Source organism: Chiloscyllium plagiosum, chromosome 2 (genome assembly GCF_004010195.1).
Source record: "Chiloscyllium plagiosum isolate BGI_BamShark_2017 chromosome 2, ASM401019v2, whole genome shotgun sequence".
NCBI classification, from domain to species: domain Eukaryota; kingdom Metazoa; phylum Chordata; class Chondrichthyes; order Orectolobiformes; family Hemiscylliidae; genus Chiloscyllium; species Chiloscyllium plagiosum.
This window is the reverse complement of record NC_057711.1, coordinates 135673824-135693584: the sequence shown is the minus strand read 5'-3', so window position 1 is coordinate 135693584 and position 19761 is coordinate 135673824. Positions and strand designations below refer to the sequence as shown.

The following is a 19761-nucleotide window of genomic DNA, read 5'->3' as shown; positions in this document are numbered from 1 at the left end:
CTGATAAATCTCTCAGCCTTTAATATCCTCAATGTCTCCACCATAAAACAATTACAGATTCACAAGCCTCTAAGAAACCCCTTTATTCTGAGAATGCTCCTTCTGGTCTTATACCCTCTCAAAAAGGAGAAACCACCTTTCCATGTTACCAAGTCCCTTAAAAATCTTCTATTTCAATAACGTCACCTCTTTCTTGCTGTGTTCTAGCATGTACAGTTTTTGTATGTTCTATTCTCTTTGAAATAAAGGCCAACATTCCATTTACTTTGTGGATTCTAGTTTTCATATTTAAGAGGACTCCCAAATTTTCTGTAGTTCTTTTCCACTGAAGTAACACTCAGCTCGGAAAATAGGGAAAGTAGGCCATGCAACAACCCCTTGTACCTGCTCCTCTATTTAATATCATGGGTGATCTGTGGCCTAGCTCCATGTGCCTGCCTCAAGCACATATCCCTGATACCTCCAGTGAACCCTCAGGTAGCCAGTGTGGTACCTTATCAAGCATTTTGAAAAAAAAACAATAGATTATATTCAAAGCTTCCCCTTCATCAATCCTGCTCGTTATCTACTCCAAGAAATCATGTAAATTTGTCAGACATTATTTCCTCTTCATGAAGTCTCACAGACTGTGCTTGCTAGTACTATTTTTGAATGTCACAACATCATATATAATGGACTAACTTTCACAACAATGAACATTAAGTTAAAGGTACACAATTACCTGTTCTTTTTCTTGCTTTGTTATTTAAGGATGTTGCATTGGCAGTTTCCGTAATCCTTTGGGCTTTTCTAGAATCTAAAAATTTGTATCTGCAGAATTTTTGCCCACAATCCTGACACAAAGCTAGTCCTTGTTTTAAAAAAAAAACACTTCCTTTTCTCAAGGATATTGCATCCTTGGTTTCCACATATTCAGTCCCTTCCTCCAAGCCAAGGTTTGTAAGTATTGGAGGTCTCAGCACTATGTATATTTATATACAGCCTTACTAGTTACAAAGTGGACATTTAACATTGATAGTCATGCTAATTTTTGTAACGCAAACCTAACCAGTTAAATCCCAAAACTCTGTACACCTCCATACAAGGTACAGCTTGGGGAAGAATCAATTCTAGCCTGCTTCAGTTATTATAAAAGGAATGAGAAATGGCAGAGCTTGTGCCACAACAGAAGCACATCCGATTCCAGATCAAATGGTTGCATGTTCAAATCACATCTGTCATGGGCTTTACTGCATCCAAAGTTGACTGATTTCCTAGCAGTTCATTATAGGGGGCCGGTTAAAATTTAATCTTTATCAAGAAAATTGCTATTTCTGCTCCTTCGGATCGACACAAATATCCAACGTCACATACTGGGCAGCAAAATGGCTCAGTGTTTGATATAGCTACCTTACAGCATCAGGGACCCAGGTTCGATTCCACCCCGAGTCACTATGTGGAGTTTGCATTCTCCACATGTCCATGTGGGTTTCCGCCAGGTGCTCCGGTTTCCTCCCATAGCTCAAAGACGTGCAAGCTAGGTGGATTAGCCGTGGGAAATACAGGCATGAGGTGGGACACTCCAGTAGGACAAATGGCCTGCTTCCACACTAGGGATTCTGAAATGTTTCATGCAGATTACTTCAAAGAAAAGTCCATCTTTTCATAATTAAGCTTTAAAAAGGTCTTTAGCTAAACTACTGACAACCGTGCAACACAGGCTTTCAACCAACATAGACTTTCCTGCTCCACAGGTGCTGCCTGACCTGCTGTGCTTTCCCAGCACCACTCCAATCTTGACTGAAATACGAATAGTCTATTCTTCTCACTTGTACAATTATTCAAAGCAAATTTGCAATGTGTTGCATGGTTGTCAAATTCTAGAGGTCTTTACACAGAACTTTCACATTACAGGCCTCCATGAGAGAAACATTTCAAATTCAAATAACTCAAATATCAATGAACAGTTACATTGGCAACTGGACACTGGGCCCAATCAACTTGTTGCTTTGTGTCATGATAGAAGGTAGAGGCAGAATCAACAGTTTCTAGTTTCACTTTACCACCAATCTTTTCAAATATCTAGGTATGGGCCTACTTTAAAACACAGCATGCAGAAACAAAGTCCCACTTTAACCAAGAAATAAAAGTTGCACGAAAAACCTGATGCATATATGCTGCAAAGCAATGTTCATAAAGAAAACATTTTAACTCCTTTTAAGTGAAGGAAAATCTTGGTAATTAAGCTTTAAGAAGTCTTTCAGCAAATGAAAAAAGAGTCCAGGGCACTCTTGCCAATTAGATACAACATTGATTTAATTGCAGGAGACAATGGTGGTAGAAGGCTGCTTCTCGGACTGGAAGAGTATGACCAGCAGCATTCCCAAGGGATTGGTTCTCTGTCCTCTCAGACAGAGATGTACAGCATGGAAACAGACCCTTAGGTCCAACCCGTCCATGCCGACCAAATATCCCAACCCAATCTAGTCCCATCTGCCAGCACCCGGCCCATATCCCACCAAACCTTTCCTATTCATATACCCATCCAAATGCCTCAAATGTTGCAATTGTACCAGCCTCCACCACATCCTTTGGAAGCTCATTCCATACACATACCACTAAAAAAGTTGCCCCTTAGGTCTCTTTTATATCTTTCCCCTTTCACCCTAAACCTATGCCCTCTTGTTCTGGACTCCCTGACCCCAGGGAAAAGGCTTTGTCTATTTATCCTATCCATGCCCCTCAATTTTGTAAAAACGGATTTGGATGAGAAGAGAAGGCATGGTTAGTAAGTTTACAGACAATACCAAAATTAGTGGCATAGTAAACAGCGAAAGTTTTTTTTATTAGAAAGGGATCTTGAACAAGTGGGTCAACAGGCAGAAAAATGGCAGATGTAGTTCAATCTGGATAAATGCAAGTTTTGCATTTTGGTGCAACAAATAGATAGGATTTACAATTAATGGAGGTCCTTGGCTAGTCTTGTAAAAACAGGGAAACCTAGGGGTTCAGGTCCATAATTCTTTGAGGTTTGTGCCACAGACAGGGTGGTTAAAAAGGCATTTAGCATGCTTGCCTTCATTGTGCAGATCTTGAGTAAAAATAGGAAGTCATGTTGAGGTTGTACAGGACATGGAGTCCACTTCTGTTAGGGGATTAAGCTGGAGAGGGTCCATAAGAAAACAAGATTGTCCAAAAAAGGATTTTCTACCAAAAAGGATTTTCCAAGTATGGAAGGTTAGAACCTTTTTCACTGGAGCATAGGCGGTTGGTATGTGATCCTACACATTTAAAATCAGAGGGGTACAGACATGGTTAAGTGGTAGACTTCTTTTCCCGAGGATGGGGGAGCTTTCTTAAGAAAAAAAGGAGAGAGATTTAGCAAAAGACATGAGGGGCTGTGTTTTCTCCCCCCAAAGAGTTCTCGTTTGGAATGAACTTCCTAAGGAAGTGATGGATGCAGGCATAGTGACATTTAAAAAGACTTGGATGGATACATGAATAGGAAAGGTTTGGAGGGATAGGGGCCAGAACCAGGGAGGTGGGACAAGATTAGTTTGGGATTATGGTCAGCATAGACTGGTTGGACCAAAAGTTTGTTTCCATGCTGTGTAACTCCAACACTGCTAGTACCACCTGAGCAGCAGTCAGGCTGAGAAATAGTAACAAAGGTCTTGGGCTCAGTTGATCACAAATGGTGCAAAGACAGGAAAAATCAATAAATATCAGCTATGCAGTGTCAGAAGAGATGGTGTCAAAAAGGGAAAAGAATGAAATGAGAAAAGCAATGTACAAGTTGAATCATGCATAGTAGCAATTAATATTTAATGTTATAAAATGAAAAGTGACAATTTCCAAGCCTCCTCTCTTCCCTCCCTCCCCTCTCCCCCTCTCCCTCCCCCCCCCCCCCCCCCATGAAAAAAAGTGCACAACCAGAACAAGCAGGACAAAATAATGAAAACAGGAAACTGCACCATGGGGCATCCTGGTTTTAGGCTCTACAGAAACAAAGGTCTGCATTGCAGACCTGGCAGGTGTGGAAAGGTTTATGTCAAGGCAGCACAAGCTTAAATAGCTAAAATTTAAATAGGAATGATATCGACAATTCACTTAAAATGGTCTGCAAAGTATTAAGATTGAGCTATGCAAGTATACTAACGGTACAAACCATTAATCCTGCCCCCATTACTTGTTAAATCTACAGCACAAGCTTAAATAGCTAAAATTTAAATAGGAATGATATCGACAATTCACTTAAAATGGTCTGCAAAGTATTAAGATTGAGCTAAGTATACTAACGGTACAAACCATTAATCCTGCCCCCATTACTTGTTAAATCTATAAAAAAAGTCAAACATTAAAACTGTGCCTCATTAAAAAAAGTGCACAAATGACAATACTTGGAAATGTAGCTTAAAAAAAAATCAAGAATGCTAAGACTTCAGAAACAGAAATTAAATCACAATCCAGCAAGTGTAAATTTAACAGCATCAAGTCATACAGCATGGAAACAGACCGTTCTGTCCAACCAGCCCATGCAAACCATAATTACAAACTAGACTAGCCCCACCTGCCTGCACTTGGCCCATATCCCTTCAAAACATTTCCCATTCATGTACTTATCCAAATGTCTTCTACACGATTTATTGTAGGCACATCCACTACTTTCTCAAACTTCATTCCATATATGTAAAAAAAAATTGCCTCGTCTAAACTTTTCTCTTCTCATCTTAAAAATATGCCCCAAGTCTTAAAATTTCTCATCCTGGGGAGAAAAAAAAAAAAATCACTTTCTATCCTCATTTTATAAACTTCTATAGGGTCACCTTTCATCCTCCTCTCCAGAGAAAAAAAAAGTCCCAGCCGATCCAGCCTCCTCATAACTCAAACCCTCCATTCCAAGCAATATCCTGCTAAATCTCTTCTGAACACTCTCCAGCTTAATAATAGGGCAACCAGAACTGGAACACAGTACTCCAGGAGAGGCTTCATCAACATCCTGTACAACCTTAACATGACATCCCAGCTCCTCTACTCAAAGAAGGTTGAGCAATGAAGGCAAGCATGCTAAATGCCTTAATTATATACCTGAACCCCTAGGTCCCTGTTCTACAACACCCTAGGCCCTACTTTTAATTCTACAAGTCTTGCCCTACATCACCAAAATGTAATATCTCTCATTCTTCCAAATTAAACTCCATTTACGACTCTTCAGCACATTGATCCAATTGATTAAGCTATTTGTACTCAATCCCCTTTACTGCCCACTACACCAATTTTGGTATCACCCACAAATTTACTAACCATGCACTATATTCTCATCTAATTCACTTGTAAATTAGAAACAGGAGTGGACCAGCACTGATCCCTGTGGAAAACCACTGGTCACAGGTTTCCAGTCAGAAAAACAACCCTCCACAGTCTCCTGTTAAACCAATTTTGCATCCAATTGGCAAGCTCACCCCCAATTCATTGTGATCTAACTTTACTAATTAGTCTACCATGTGGAACCTTGCCAAAGGCTTTACTGAAGTCCAAGTAAACTGTCTACCACTCTGCCCTCAATCTTCATTACTTCATCAAAAAACTCAAACAAGTTTCAGATATTTCCCTCACAGAAAACCATGCTGACTATCCCCAATTATTCCTCGCCTCTCCAAATGCATATTTTTCAGGACCAAAGTCAGACTCAGAAGTCTATAGGTCCCAGGCTGCTTCTTAAATCCCTTCAACAAAGGCACATTAGGCAGTCTCTAATCATTCAGCACCTCACGCGTATTAATAGGTGAATCAAATACTTTGTTCAGGGGCCCCACAATTTCCTGCCCAACTCCCCTCAAAATCCTGGGATACACTAGATCAGGTCCTGGAGATTTTTCCACATTTACATCTTCTATGACCTCCAAGACAAATGAGGAACAGTAATAGGATCTAGATGGCGCACACAAAAAAACTTACAAAGTGACATGAGACAAGTTCATTAAGTTGACAAGACAAAGGTGGACTATAAAACCAGGAAGTTATGCTCAAATTTGTCTGAAAAACTTCAATGATTAGGATTCTGCTAATATCCAAAAATAGGCTCATGCTTTGGAAAGGATGCAAAAGAGTTTTACTTGAATAGTACCAAGGATGAGAGACTTTAGCTAAAGGAGCTCTTGACCCTGGAACCTCATCCCAATATTCTCACTTGCTGGGGAAGCCAAACTGAGGCAGTCAGCTCAAATTGCTGTGCCATAACTGTAGCCCAACAGCCTGCTCCAACAACAAAGTAAATATTGGTCCTTCTGAAGCAGGGGAAGAGGCATAACAACTTTATTCACAATAGAAGTGAATTACTAGACAGTATCCTGACAGCTTTGAATGAGAAAATTAGTGTAATCAATAGAGAAGTACGAGAGAAACTGAACAGCCTAAAATCCATATCCTAAATTCTAATATTTTTGAGATAGGTGCACTGGTTTTCCAGAACAATTCCAGTTGTGCGCAAGCTCGCAAATGTAGCGATATTAAAGAAAAAGGAGAGAAAAGGAAAGTAGGTTTCCAGCAGTTGAGCAAGTGCTGAAATTAAAAAATGAAATATTAATACACAAATGTCAACATGGTTTTGTGAAAGTGACCGAGTTGATGACAAAGATTAGCCCTGATCATATTAAATGGCAAGAACGGAACTATGCTCTGCTGACAAACTCAGGTACTTTGCTCAAGATGCACTGCATAAATCTACAAATCCAGATGGCCCCAAGGTCAATATCCGCAGCTTGTTTTGCCTGTAATTGCGAACAAGTATCAGAATTGAATTACTTCCATTCCTAGAAACAATTATCGATTTAGTTGACATTTACTTTGCATCATGTAAAATCACGAGAATTTAAATCTTTTGAAATGACTCCATTACAGGCTCCAAACAAAAAGAATGTTGAAGGGCTACTTGTTAGAACTTTAAAATTAAAAAGATTTTGATAGCGTTGATATAGAACGCATTTCTATAACTAGGACCAATGAATATAACAATCACCAGTAAAGCAAATGGAAATATGCATTAGAATACTGTACTTCCTGTCACAGGAACACATGATCAGAACAGGTTACGTTTTAAAGGAAACAAAATAAGAAAAAGGGAGGAGTATACCTGCAGGCTGCAAGGGGGTGATTAATGTTAGAAGCAGCACACTTAGGACGTAAAGCACCCAGATCTACCTAATCAAATGGCCTGTTCCTGTGCTGTATGTTCTATGTTATGTTCTCAGAAAAGAGAAAGCAATGGGAAGATTTAATAGGAGACAAACTAAGGGTTTAGACAGTGAATAGTGGAAAAACTTTCCCATTGGCATACAGGCTGGTAGTCAAAAAGATAATAACCAAGTGACAAGAAAACCAAATGCAACTTGAGATAAACACACTGCATGGTGTTAACCAGACTGTACGTTAGAAAAATGAAATAGAAATTTGCCAAAGGCTAATTAAATATTTTAGTTAATTTCAGGGTTTTGAGAAATGATAGAGAATTAATTGGATAGCTCTTTTAAACAGATAGTTTCCATCACTGTAGGACTCAACCTGTGATTTTTGACATCAGCATGCAATAGCTCTACAATAGTAGCTCTACAGGCAATAGTATAACTATCCTATTGTAAACAGCTGTAGTCATTACTTGTTACAAATTAAAAGCAACACAGAAGTAATTTTTTTAAAATGGAAGAACCACCACTATGGGCCAAATGACCTCTCTCTGTACTATGATTCTGATAAAATAACTGGCAAGTAGCATCAAAAGCCTCAGGGTAGTATGCACCCAAATAAGAGACATTGCCTCTGAAAGAAAAGCCCAAATATCCTACAAGTATATGGTTATTAACAAGCAGCTACAACACTGAAGCAAACAGAACAAAAACTCTCAAGTGTGAGATACCTGTTATTTTGTCCCGTACAAGTTTGCAGGATTCTATTTCACCAATGCTGCCAAACAGGCTTTTCAGCTCTTCTTGTGTCATGTTTTGAGGCAAGTAGTTGACTATCAAGTTGGTTTTGCTGTCCTCTGGCATGGTGTTACTGTCAACAGGTGATGAGCAGTTGTTTGTGCCAGTGTTGGTGTTTGAAGGACCATTTGTTGTATTATTACAAGTTGGACCATTTGACAGTTGTGTTTCCATGGCAGCAATTACCTGCTATAAAAGAAAGAAATAAACTGTTACTCCTTTGAATTCTTTTACAAGTCATTGAACATAGCCTAATTAGTCTTGTGGCTTTCTTAGAAATGGCAACATGACATTTAAAAATTTTAGGAAAGTTACAATTTAAGCCCGAAACTTGCAGGCTAATAGAGCTTTGAAAAGCTGGAGAAAGATAAAGTGACAGTTTCATCTACACTTTGGGGAAAATTGGTTGTAATTCAACATATATCGAATGTCAAATCCATTCCCTTGTTCACTTTTACAACAAATAGGTTCCCAAAAGTTCAATTTAAAATTCAATCCACATTGGAGGTAATCGTGTAGGAATAAAAGTAATTATGATTTGATGATATAAGTTGTATTGCCCAAGTCATCTATACTGAGCCATAAATTTGCACTACCTTTGTCATCTCCATCCTGGATATTCAATCTAGCAGGCCAGACAATGGAGCAGATAAGGGCAAGTTTAAAAGAACAGGTGAAAAAAAAGTGAATCAATCTGCCGTTCTACAAAAAGCAGAATTCTCACTAGTGAAAAATAAACTCACATGGAGCAAAGAAATTGGGATGCTCAGTTTGAAAAAAGCAACGCTGGTGAGCGGATACCAAAAACCAAAAATGCATTATTCAGCTTTATCTCAAGGAAGATACGCCATCTCACTGTACAAAATGAAAACGTTTTTGGGACTGAAAGACCATTCATTTTTGAAACATTGCTCCCTGATGAATAACTTTAGCATAGTTATGGGTCAGGTTACAGTAGACTTCTTGTAATCAAGTCTTTAAGCATTTATGACCCTATTAACCTGTAAGTCAGTGTGGAACATAACTTGAACTTTTGGCATGTTGAAAGCAATAAGCACAATACAAGAATGCAACAAGCAAAATGTCAAAGTTACATATTTATAAAATGTAATAACTTTACAATTCTGTAACTTGAGTTTACTATTTAGGGGCTACCAAGCTTAACTTATCAAATAGCAAGAAACTTGTGTCCTGTAGCTATTATCTCACTGTTAAAACAGCTTCACAGGTCAAGCTTCCAACTCTTCACTTATTTAAAATTAGTTTGCGATTCATGTTTCAACTATACTGCATGATCACAAACCATTAGACATTTACATCCACAGCTTCCAGACCAATGCCATCTGGTGGTGGAGCACTGCTGCTGGCTTTGTTGCAGACCATGAACAGTATTTTGATGACAAACTGCCATTAATAAAAATATTTAATGACTGATTTTGCTGAAAACCAACTGGGATGTGCATAATGATCACAATAGCATTTACATGTTGTATGCCAACTGTCTATTTTGAAGTCAATGTTAATTCAGCATACTGCACACATCAAGCTAAACTAGGAAAAACCATTTACTTCTAGTAAGCTGCACCAGCGTTCCAAGGTAAACCAGAGATCATTTCAATTTCCTTAAAGTAATTTCCATTGATTAGGACAAAAACCATTAGCTGGTGATAAATTTAGAAACATCTCAAAGCACAAAATTAAATTCATTATGCTTGGTACCTTTTACTGGATATCTTCATCCACCATATCCAGTAAACTAACTCTGCTGAGCAGAAAACAGATTTGCCAGTTCACCTTTAGTCTGGTAGTATCTCTTGCCCCTTTCCTTCTGCACTTAGCCTTACCCCACTCCAAAAAGGCCTTTTTCTAAGTTGAATAGAGACTTTATCCTTAAAGCACACGAGACAAATTACAACTTGAAAGCAAACTCTCAGTCACGCTTGGTACAGATCAGGGAGTTATAGAATGTCTCCATTGAAGAAATACATTGATGAGGATGGGGGGAATGAAACAGAGGGGTAGGGACAGGTTGGTTCAACTCAGTTCAATATACAAAGCTCACAAGAAGCTCTCGATCATTGACCTTCATTTCTTCCTGTCCAATTCATATATTTTGCTACCAGATGGATGCAGACACGTTAATGTTTCAGACACAGGGAAACAGCTATCAATTGTCTGTACTTGCAGACAAGCAGGCTCTGCACACAAACCACTGCAATCGCTCAATTGCAAAAATTGGAAATGATTTGCCTTTTCTGGTAAATGTAGCTTCTTGACTTCAAATACTTAAATTTGCCCAACTTGCCTCTTTGGGCTGTCATCCGCTGTGGAAAGCTTCTTTAAGCAGCACTCCAAGCTAACATTTAGAAATCAAATTGTGCATTTCAGATGCTAGATGCGTACACCATCTAATCTTCACCATTCTATTTATCCTTTGAACTTATGCTAGCTGTATCACAGCACTGAATGTTCCACAAAATGCAGCAATACAGAACACTAAATAGGGCAGTCTTGAAACAAGCAGGAAATATGCAATTAAACAAAATTGAGCACCTGCCACATGTTCTGATAAGGACCCTTACAGAAAACAGGAGTAGGGATGTGACAGGGACAACGCTGAGCTCAGAAAGAAGTTGATATTCCAAAACTGGCTCAGCCTAGCAGTCGAATACAATAACTTTGGAACCAAGATTAAGAGAGGGGGCAGAATAATCTAATAAGAACTTCAAGTATTTTACATTTTGGTAGTTTCACACAAGTATTCTGTTCAAGCACAAATGCAAAGTTCACAGTACACCAGCCAAGTTAGTATTTAAACAATGAAAATTCTGTTCAATGAGTATCCCTATACTGCACAAAAGATCTGTTTAAAAATAAGTTTGAGGCTTGGCATTCAAACAATAGAAAAATTTTTAAAAATCAGCGCAACACCATTAGCTATTTTGGGGACAGTCCTTATAGTTGGAAATTTTTGCTATCTCAGAATTACAAGAGAAAAGAATGAATTGTCAAAAAAGTGTAGAGCACTTGCAAGAAAGAAACAAGCTCAGCATTTTTTGCAAAGTTTTGTCCAAGTATTTTAAGATATCTGCAATGACGGGTCTATAATTGATTTACATTTGCATGCGGAAATACAGAGTTAGGTCAGAATTCTAGTGAACAGTTGCATTCACCTATGCACTTTGCAGAGCAATGACTTTCTATCCAACCGGCATTTTCTCTTTTTGATAGGGATCACTATACATCATGCAAGTAAATTTGCAATTGAGCCACCACATACTGAATCTTACAATTCAGATTTAGTGGATATGAGGGACAAAGGGGTGGATCAATTGGTATTAGGATGAAATTTTCCACTCAGATGCCATTTGCAGAGGGTAAGAGCTGTTAAAACACGTGCACCACTACAGCAGACATAATACAACAAATCCACTTTCAGTAAATACTTTTATATACAAGCTTTATTAGACCATACCAAAAATAATTGCATTGGCTTCACTTAAAGTTATTTTTTGTAGATAAAGACTTGCTGTTTCAAAAGAACCAAGTATTTCTGAATCAATTTCATTTTTACAAGGGTACAGGACCTATAATAATATGCATTTTATAGGTTTTTGGTATGGCCTCCAAAGAAAAAAGAAAACTTAAGTCACTACTGAATTTAAAGAAAAGTCCCACAGACCCCAGTCCAAGGCTCTGCAGCCCACGAACCACTTCTAAGCAGAGTAGCCACATCACACAGTCTGACTGCCATGTTAGTTTGGAGTTGCCGTCTGCAATATGGACACAAAAGAGTACCGTATGTTAGATTAACAATATAATGCAACAAATCAGTTTACAATGCCTTATGTATATTCAGAGCATGTCCATGCAGTTTGATCTCAACAATGAGGCAATTCCAACCTAATCTTGTTAGAAAATAATTAAATATGGATGACAATTCTCCATGCATAAAAATTAGTGTAATGAATTGGCTATTGGAAGTGAAGGGATATTGTCAGATGTGGAAGATTGACAAAATTGCAGACAGATTCTGCAATTTTTGAAATCAATATATTGAGAACTACATATAAAATAGTAAGCCCAATATTCTACTTCCACTCAGACAAGCCAGCTTGGGGGATGCAGAAGCAGATTTCAGCCATGTCTAAATCAGAAGTGTCTAAATGCAAAGATATTTACACATGCTGCAAAGTTTTAATTCAGGTTGGACTCAAGTAGACTTTTTCCTAAATGAGAGGCTTTCAGCATTTTATCATGCAAAAGACCATCTGATTTTTTTTTAATTAAAACTAGAAAGTATTTCAGATGCACAGGGTTCAAAAACTGGAACCCAGTGAATCTCTAGAATACAGCTAGAAAGCAAGAGCTCCCCTCTTCTCACATACCAACTAGACACTGTCATATTTGGAAACAATCGATGACCAAATTAATTAAAATCGAGCTAATTTGTTGTGCGAACCGTTCTCGTTACATTTTCATAACACTAACCACTCCACACTTGGTAGCCTTTCAAAAAATTTCAACTGGAGACCATTTGTTTAAAATCCAGGTTACACCTTAACTTCATAAGTTCACAACTAAAGCTCAGTTATTCAGTGTAACATACTAAACATTTGGAATGGTTCAGAATTTCAAAATACATTGTGCTGTCAAGCAATAGTTCATAGCTCATGAACTTCATTAAAATTACGTGATTAATTACTGTTTTAGACAGTCACACTGAACATAGCTAAAAGGCAACTTTGTATTATCCCAAATATACTCATTCTTCACTACACTGAGGAGGCTATACAAGGATGTGACTTTAACATCACAAAGCATATATATGCATTTTCCATAAGCAAACAAGCATTCAAGAATTTAGCCCATCTACCATTAAACAATAGATCACCACTGCACAACGTTTGCTTGTGATTCTGATGAGTGTCCAAGCAATGGACACCTAAAAATACTTTCAAGGGTTACAGTGCAGATACCAGTTTGGACCACTGGATTCAACACAAGTGAGCAGAAACAGACTTTTCTGCACGCAACTTTAAACTCATTACCAATTAGTTCAATAAAGAGGCACCATTTAATTAAAAGTAAAGGGTTTCTTTTGAAAACAAAATCAATGTTCAGAAACCCTGATGAGTGTGTGCTATGTGCAAATTCCTGAAATTAACAAAAAACTTAAAGACATTAATGTAGAGTTTTCAAAGACCTAAACAAGCAGACTTTTTCGGGGGGGGGGGGGGGGGGGGGGTTAATCAGCCTCGACACTTTGAACTTCACGCTATTAAAGTTTTTAATAATCATTTCAATCCATTTTATCCCAGGATTTACAATTTAAGACAGGGTACATCATGCACAATTATAGCACTGAAACCTTCACAAAGCAAACAACAGTAAAAAAAAACTCAAATTTCATCCTTCGACTAAATAGTTTTAGGATGTAAAATAGAATTTAACTGCTCAAATGCTTTCTAATGTTGGACATATGCACAAAATACAAACTTCAATACAAACTTGTGTGCTGCAGGGGGAATGAATAAAAAGAAAGTGCCCAAGAATGCTTACTGGGTGTCACATTATATAGAATTTATAAACCCAAATGAATTGGCAAGAATTTGGCAGGAAGAACAAAGATTTAAACTCAGGCAATAGAATCCTACAGCTCAGAGGGATCTCTGCCCTTGCACATGCAATCATCAAATTAATATGCAGGATCAAATGGTGAGGAAACCAAATGCAATGGAAAAATATTGAGTATTGGGAGAGGTCTTGCTACAACTCGAGTATTGTTGAATCTGCACAATACCGTATAAAGTTTGCCTTCAAGGACAATACAAGGAAGCAATTCAGAGAAAGTTTCCCAGATAAGAGGTCATTTTACGAAAAAAAAAAGGTACAGGTTGGGTCATTGGGGTTGACAGGAATGGAAAGGCTAAATTATTTAAAATAGATGGTCAAGCTTGACAGTATACACTGAGGAAATCTAGAAATATGAAAGTTTTAAAATAAAGGCTCAAGCCAAGAATTGGATATTCCCCCCGCCCCGCCAACGGTCCTGAATCATTGGAAGTCCTCACCCTGCAAGTACAGCGGAGATAGAGTCACACTGCTTCAAGGCGGAGTTAGATTTCTGATAAGGTGAGTCAAAGGTTACAACCTGGGGTGGCAGGAGGGAAAGTAGAATTGAGGCCACAATCAGATCAACTACAAAATCTCAGCCAATGACAAAGTAGACTCATTTGGCCAAATAGCCTGGTCTTGCTACAGTATTACTTTTACCTAACTGCTTGTATCAAGATCAATTTGCAACCAGAATTTCTAACTTGTGCAGGGAGGGTTAAACTTCGACTTACAACCTGGTACAACAGATTAAAGCTCCTGACTTGACAATTTCAAGATGCCCAAGTTTATTTCCATCTCCACACAATACTCCTCGTTCCCCAGCATGATTAAATAATTTCTGCAGATTACAGTCCACTGTCCCAAAATATTTGCAATTTTATTTAAACTGAACATTTGAACTAATTCCATCCATTTGAAGATCAATATATGCAGATTGTTGATGCGCTCAGATTGGATGGAACCTTGTGACAGTTCAACTTGTAAACAATTTGTTTCTGCCCATTTGCTAGCAAAAATACAAATTTAGATTGGCAACTATTTGCAGTGCGTTTCATGACATTCATCCAGCCCAGAGTCAACAGCTACATGTGCTGCATAAAGTCAGCAAAGTTTTAATCCCTCTCCTCCCAAAGCTATTGCAGCACCACACCTCCAGCAAGACAGAACTTCCAAGTTACTTAAAGTCACTCCTGGTTCTGTGGTCCCACCCCATAAGATTCAAAACAGGGAGAAATCTGACCACTTGCTCCACCCAACTGCATGGATCAAGCTTTAACTGGTGAGAAAGAAAGTCTACCAACAGACGAAAATTCTGATTTCAAAGTCAGGAAAGCAGACGTTATTAAACAAGTTTAGGGGGGGGGAGAAATTGGGGTGGAGTAAGGAAGCTGAAAATTGAGAATACATCTAAACCCCCCCCAAACAACATTGTGCATTTTGGATAAGATTTGGCCAGTTTAAAAAAAAAATCAACCTTTACACAAAGGTTAAATAAAATGAATTATGGCTTATGACGAATGCCACACTTTAATGCCATAGATGGAACAGATGGACCTGAAAGCAACAGTCACCTACTTCAACCAGTTAGTTTGATTTAATTATCCATCCTGAAGTGTCAGTAAATACATTCTACAGGTTGATAATTTTATTGATTAGATGTCAGCATCACTTGATATCTAAAAAATAAATTTGTAATGCAATTCATTTTCACATTGCACCAGGAAATTTCCACACTATCTATACAGGAGTTAGCTGCTTAGCCTTTGCTCCACTAGGCACAGATTTCAGTTGAGGGTTATTAGTCTGAAAAGTTACCACCAGCATTACATTTGCCAGCAGGACTTAAAAATCAATTCACAATTGCATACAGCCTGAAATGGCTGTGATATTGACAGGGCATTGACAAGTTTGACTACTAGCCCTGAAATGAATTGTTTCGTGAATGAAGAAAATTTCTTGTCTATTACATTCACAATAATTCAAGCATGAAAAAGAATTTAAAATGCTGATCAAGCTCCTTCTTACATGTTTCATTATGTTCTGTCCAGAACTAAAAAAAAGACTTCACTGAAGGAATTTAGAAACCAAATCAGGAGCAGGCATAAGAATCCAAATAACCATCCTTAACAATTTTCTAATTTATTGTCCAGAACCATTTCCTCAGTTACATGGCTATAAACACTAACAACATGCTCCAACTTTAAAATTGTACAAATAAATGTTAAACAACTAAAGAATTTTAAGTATACCACTACACCCATATTTTGCTTTTGTCTCATCATCTTGCCATGCAGATAGGTAACCAAATACCCAAAATATCTTTATTTAATCAATAATGCAGTTAGCCACATTTGACTGTTGCACACAATTTGTTGGAGTACTGTTGCTTGTAAACCCTGGACAATACTGGAGAAACTTATTAAAATAGGTTGTACTCAATATACATTTTACTTTAACTTTTCCTTTTGTTATTTGATCAAATTAATTCATCTTCAATCAACATACCTTAACAGCAAATGACAAACACATGAAACCTCAAACCTGGTCACAATATGCAGGAACTTGGGAGATGTTCTCCAACCCTCTACTTTACACTTACACCTCTTCCATCTTACCCCATTTCCATACACTCAACCATGCAATTTCTTGGTCCACTCCATTAAAAGCCTAATGAGAAACTTCAAATTATAATTCATACTGAGCATCAGTTTTTTTTCTCCCAAATAGCTTAGCTGCAACGTTTCACAACAATGAAAAAAGGTTAGCTGCTTGTAGATGCAGTTTTGCACTTGCTACAGTTTCCAAAGCAATCAGTTTAAAATAGATGAGGTAAAAACATTGACTGCAGCTGCTGGAAAACAGATTCTGGATTAGTGGTGCTGGAAGAGCACAGTAGTTCAGGCAGCATCCAAGGAGCAGCGAAATCGACGTTTCAGTCAAAAGGGCTTTTGCCCGAAACGTCAATTTCGCAGTTTAAAATAGACTACCACTCAACCACTTTGAGGAAAATAAAACACTGACCTTTTTCCAAAAAAAGAAATGCTCGAGAAATCCCTGTAACCAATCCAAAAGGCTGCAAAGAAAGTATTTGACTCTAAAAGCAGCATGCATCACAACTGCCCTCCTGCTCAAACCCAGAGGTCCATTATGGATAAGTATTTTATCTGACTAGCTCAGTCACAATTTTCTGGTAAAAAAAAACATCCATTCTTCCCAAACAGCTGCTACAGTTGGAACCCATATTCAATGATTAGTTATATAAAAAGTGGCACATGTGGCATTGATGAGACAAGCCTCCATAATAATACCAATGAACAACTTGAGTGGGATGTCAGGATCAACTGCCAAGAAAAGGAGGACTTTGAAGCAATGCTCCAAACTCTATTTAACCAATAACCCATTTTGGGCAATGCAGAACAATGTTCTTAGTCAGATGTGGCTCACTGTCAAGGACTAAATTATTGATTTAAACAGAATTGATAATGCCAAAGATTGCAAGCTTAGTTATAAATTTACATGTTAACAAAAGCAACTTTACAACCTATTCAGTTTTCAAACACTTGCACTAGAAAACAATAATTAAAAGTAACAAGAAACCTTCTCTGCATCAACTCTCAAAACACTCAAATTGTTTAAAAACACTAATTCCTTGGAACAATTCCACAGTTTAAGATTAGTCAACAAATTAAGCCATTGGACAAGTTTGTCAAGCAGAGGTATTAGTCTTGACAGACAAAAATCCAACCTTTACCACAAAACAGCATCACCACACCCAAAATAGCTTCTTATACTAAATCTAGGATTCAGCAACACAAGTCCTCTTAAAACCGGAATAGATGTAGAGGTGTACAGCAGATGTATGCCTACAATACCAATGGCACTTGTTTGCACACTATCCATGCCAGTTAGTTAGAAGTTATCTAGCAAGTAAATTCAGCAATCTAAATTAGGACAATGTTCATTTTTGTACAAACAACTTTAATTCAAAGTGAGCAGCTTTTTATTTTTGACTCTATCTAGCTCACATTTTAGGCAATTTGAATTCAACTTTGGCATCAACTGTATTGCACATACAACCATAAAATTAAATCTGGAGAGAATGGGACTGATGTTTACAAAACGAATGTCCAAGCTGTGGTAACTTATAATATATCTATTACTCAGTTATTTTACTAACCAAATTAATACTTTTTAATCACACTAATTTTGTTATACCTTGAACCTTCATAGTCAGTTTTGACCAAGAATATAGAACTAAGTGCTTCGCTTTGAGTGGATACAGATGAAGAGGACAAAAAAAGAGAAATGCACTTTGATTTATTCAGCTTCAAATTTAAAAACCCAACAGCAGTATTGAGGGATAATTGAGAAAAAAGCAAAAAAGGTAACTCAACTTGAGTCAACATCTTGAGTCCTGACCTTTACTTTCAACTTAGTTGAAAACAGAATTCCAAACCAATAAAAATCTCAAAGTTCTGACACTTTGAATATTATTCCTAAAGTTCAGTTTACCATTATGGAAATAAAATTGAAAAATGCACGCTTAATCAAATTATTATGCTTACCTTTTCATCAAAAGGAATTACATTGAACAATTTCAAGAATCAAACTGATCCAAGTTTCCTAAAATGGGTTGGATACCTTACAAGTCAAAACGCAAAGTGCAGTAAAACCCACAGTTAAAGCGGTCATAAATATAAAACTAAGGGAATATTTTAAATATTAGACTATCAAAACTGTGGGCGGCACGGTGGCACAGTGGTTAGCACTGCTGCCTCACAGCGCCAGAGACCCGGTTTCAATTCCCGCCTCAGGCAACTGACTGTGTGGAGTTTGCATGTTCTCCCCGTGTCTGCATGGGTTTCCCCCGGGTGCTCTGGTTTCCTCCCACAGTCCAAAGATGTGCAGGTCAGGTGAATTGGCCATGCTAAGCTGCCCGTAGTGTTAGGTAAGGGGTAAATGTATGGGTGGGTTGCACTTTGGCGGGGCGGTGTGGACTTGTTGGGCCGAAGGGCCTGTTTCCACACGAAGTAATCTAATCTAAAAAAAACATGGCAATGATTATATTTGATTTAGCACAAGCTTTTAATGCAAAAAGTCTATCTTAATACAATTGTATCTGGTCCAGCAGCCATATTAGAAAAATAATGGCCATCAGTAAGGAGGATATGATTAGACCAAGTTACTTAAGTGGAGAGCTGAAATTGTGTTGCTGGAAAAGCGCAGCAGGTCAGGCAGCATCCAGGGAACAGGAGAATCGACGTTTTGGGCATAAGCCCTTCTTCAGGAATACTTAAGTGGAGAGCAAAGGTTTTGACTCAAAAGCAAATGCTGCAGATGTTGGAAATCTGAAAAACAAAAAACTGGAGAAACTGAAGTCAAGCCAGACAACTAGAAAAGTTAACTCTGCCGATGTTGCCAGACCCAAATCTCTCCAGCATTTAGGTTAGTAAAAGGGGCCCAGCGTCCATCCTTAGCATTTCTAGAATAATGTATGTAAAATCCATGTCAGAAAGATTAAAGAAAAATGAAGCTTATTTTATTTATTGTTATTGTTTATTTTAGCAGCTTCTTCCTATTGAATTGCTCCAACAGCACAGTTTTGATTTAAGACAGAAATTGCATATTAAACATCCCATGGCTGGTCAATATAAAATACCATACAAAGCCAAAATTAAATGCATTCTTCTGATGCAGTGCATAAAGTATGGAAGCGCAACATAAAGGAATTGATTTCCTTAAAGACTCAAGCTAAAATTTTAGTTTTTTGTTATCTCTGTACTTTGAAAGATAGTAACCTGTCTAAGTTAGCACATTTTTCACAGAACAGCACAAAACAGTCAAGGATTGAGTTTTTGATAACTTGACCTAGATGGACAGAACAATCTAACAGTGTTCCAAGTCATTGTTACAGATTTGGAATACTGCACTCAATTCACTGCCAGTGCAGTGACACCAGAGTATTCCTTTACTGGGATGCTATACTTTAGATCCTTTAACATGTTTCAAACAACCTCTATTTCCATGATGTTGTGAACTATACCATGCATTAGACAGAAAAGTTAAACATCCCAACAACTGACAGCTGGAGTAATTACACACTAGGACAGCAGAGTTCAATTATTCCATTAAACTGAAATTTACACAGATGTGGAAAATTGCCCAGCATACCCTGACCACAAAC

General features: G+C 37.8%; 1 protein-coding gene across 7 annotated transcripts in view; it reads right to left on the bottom strand.

The window, feature by feature from the left end:
* LOC122564158 (ELAV-like protein 2) overlaps positions 1-19761 on the bottom strand; it is an 89254-nt gene that overhangs the window by 50157 nt on the left and 19336 nt on the right. For 3 of the 7 annotated variants that reach the window (XM_043718813.1, XM_043718821.1, XM_043718831.1), the window contains 2 exons: positions 11641-11731; positions 7892-8147 (listed from right to left, as the gene is read on the bottom strand). In XM_043718813.1, the coding sequence (XP_043574748.1) occupies positions 7892-8147; positions 11641-11712 (328 nt within the window). In that variant the 5' untranslated portion in view covers positions 11713-11731. Of the gene's footprint in view, positions 1-7891; positions 8148-11640; positions 11732-19761 lie in introns of those variants that run through there. The other 4 variants (XM_043718804.1, XM_043718841.1, XM_043718859.1 and 1 more) reach the window with 2 other exon arrangements.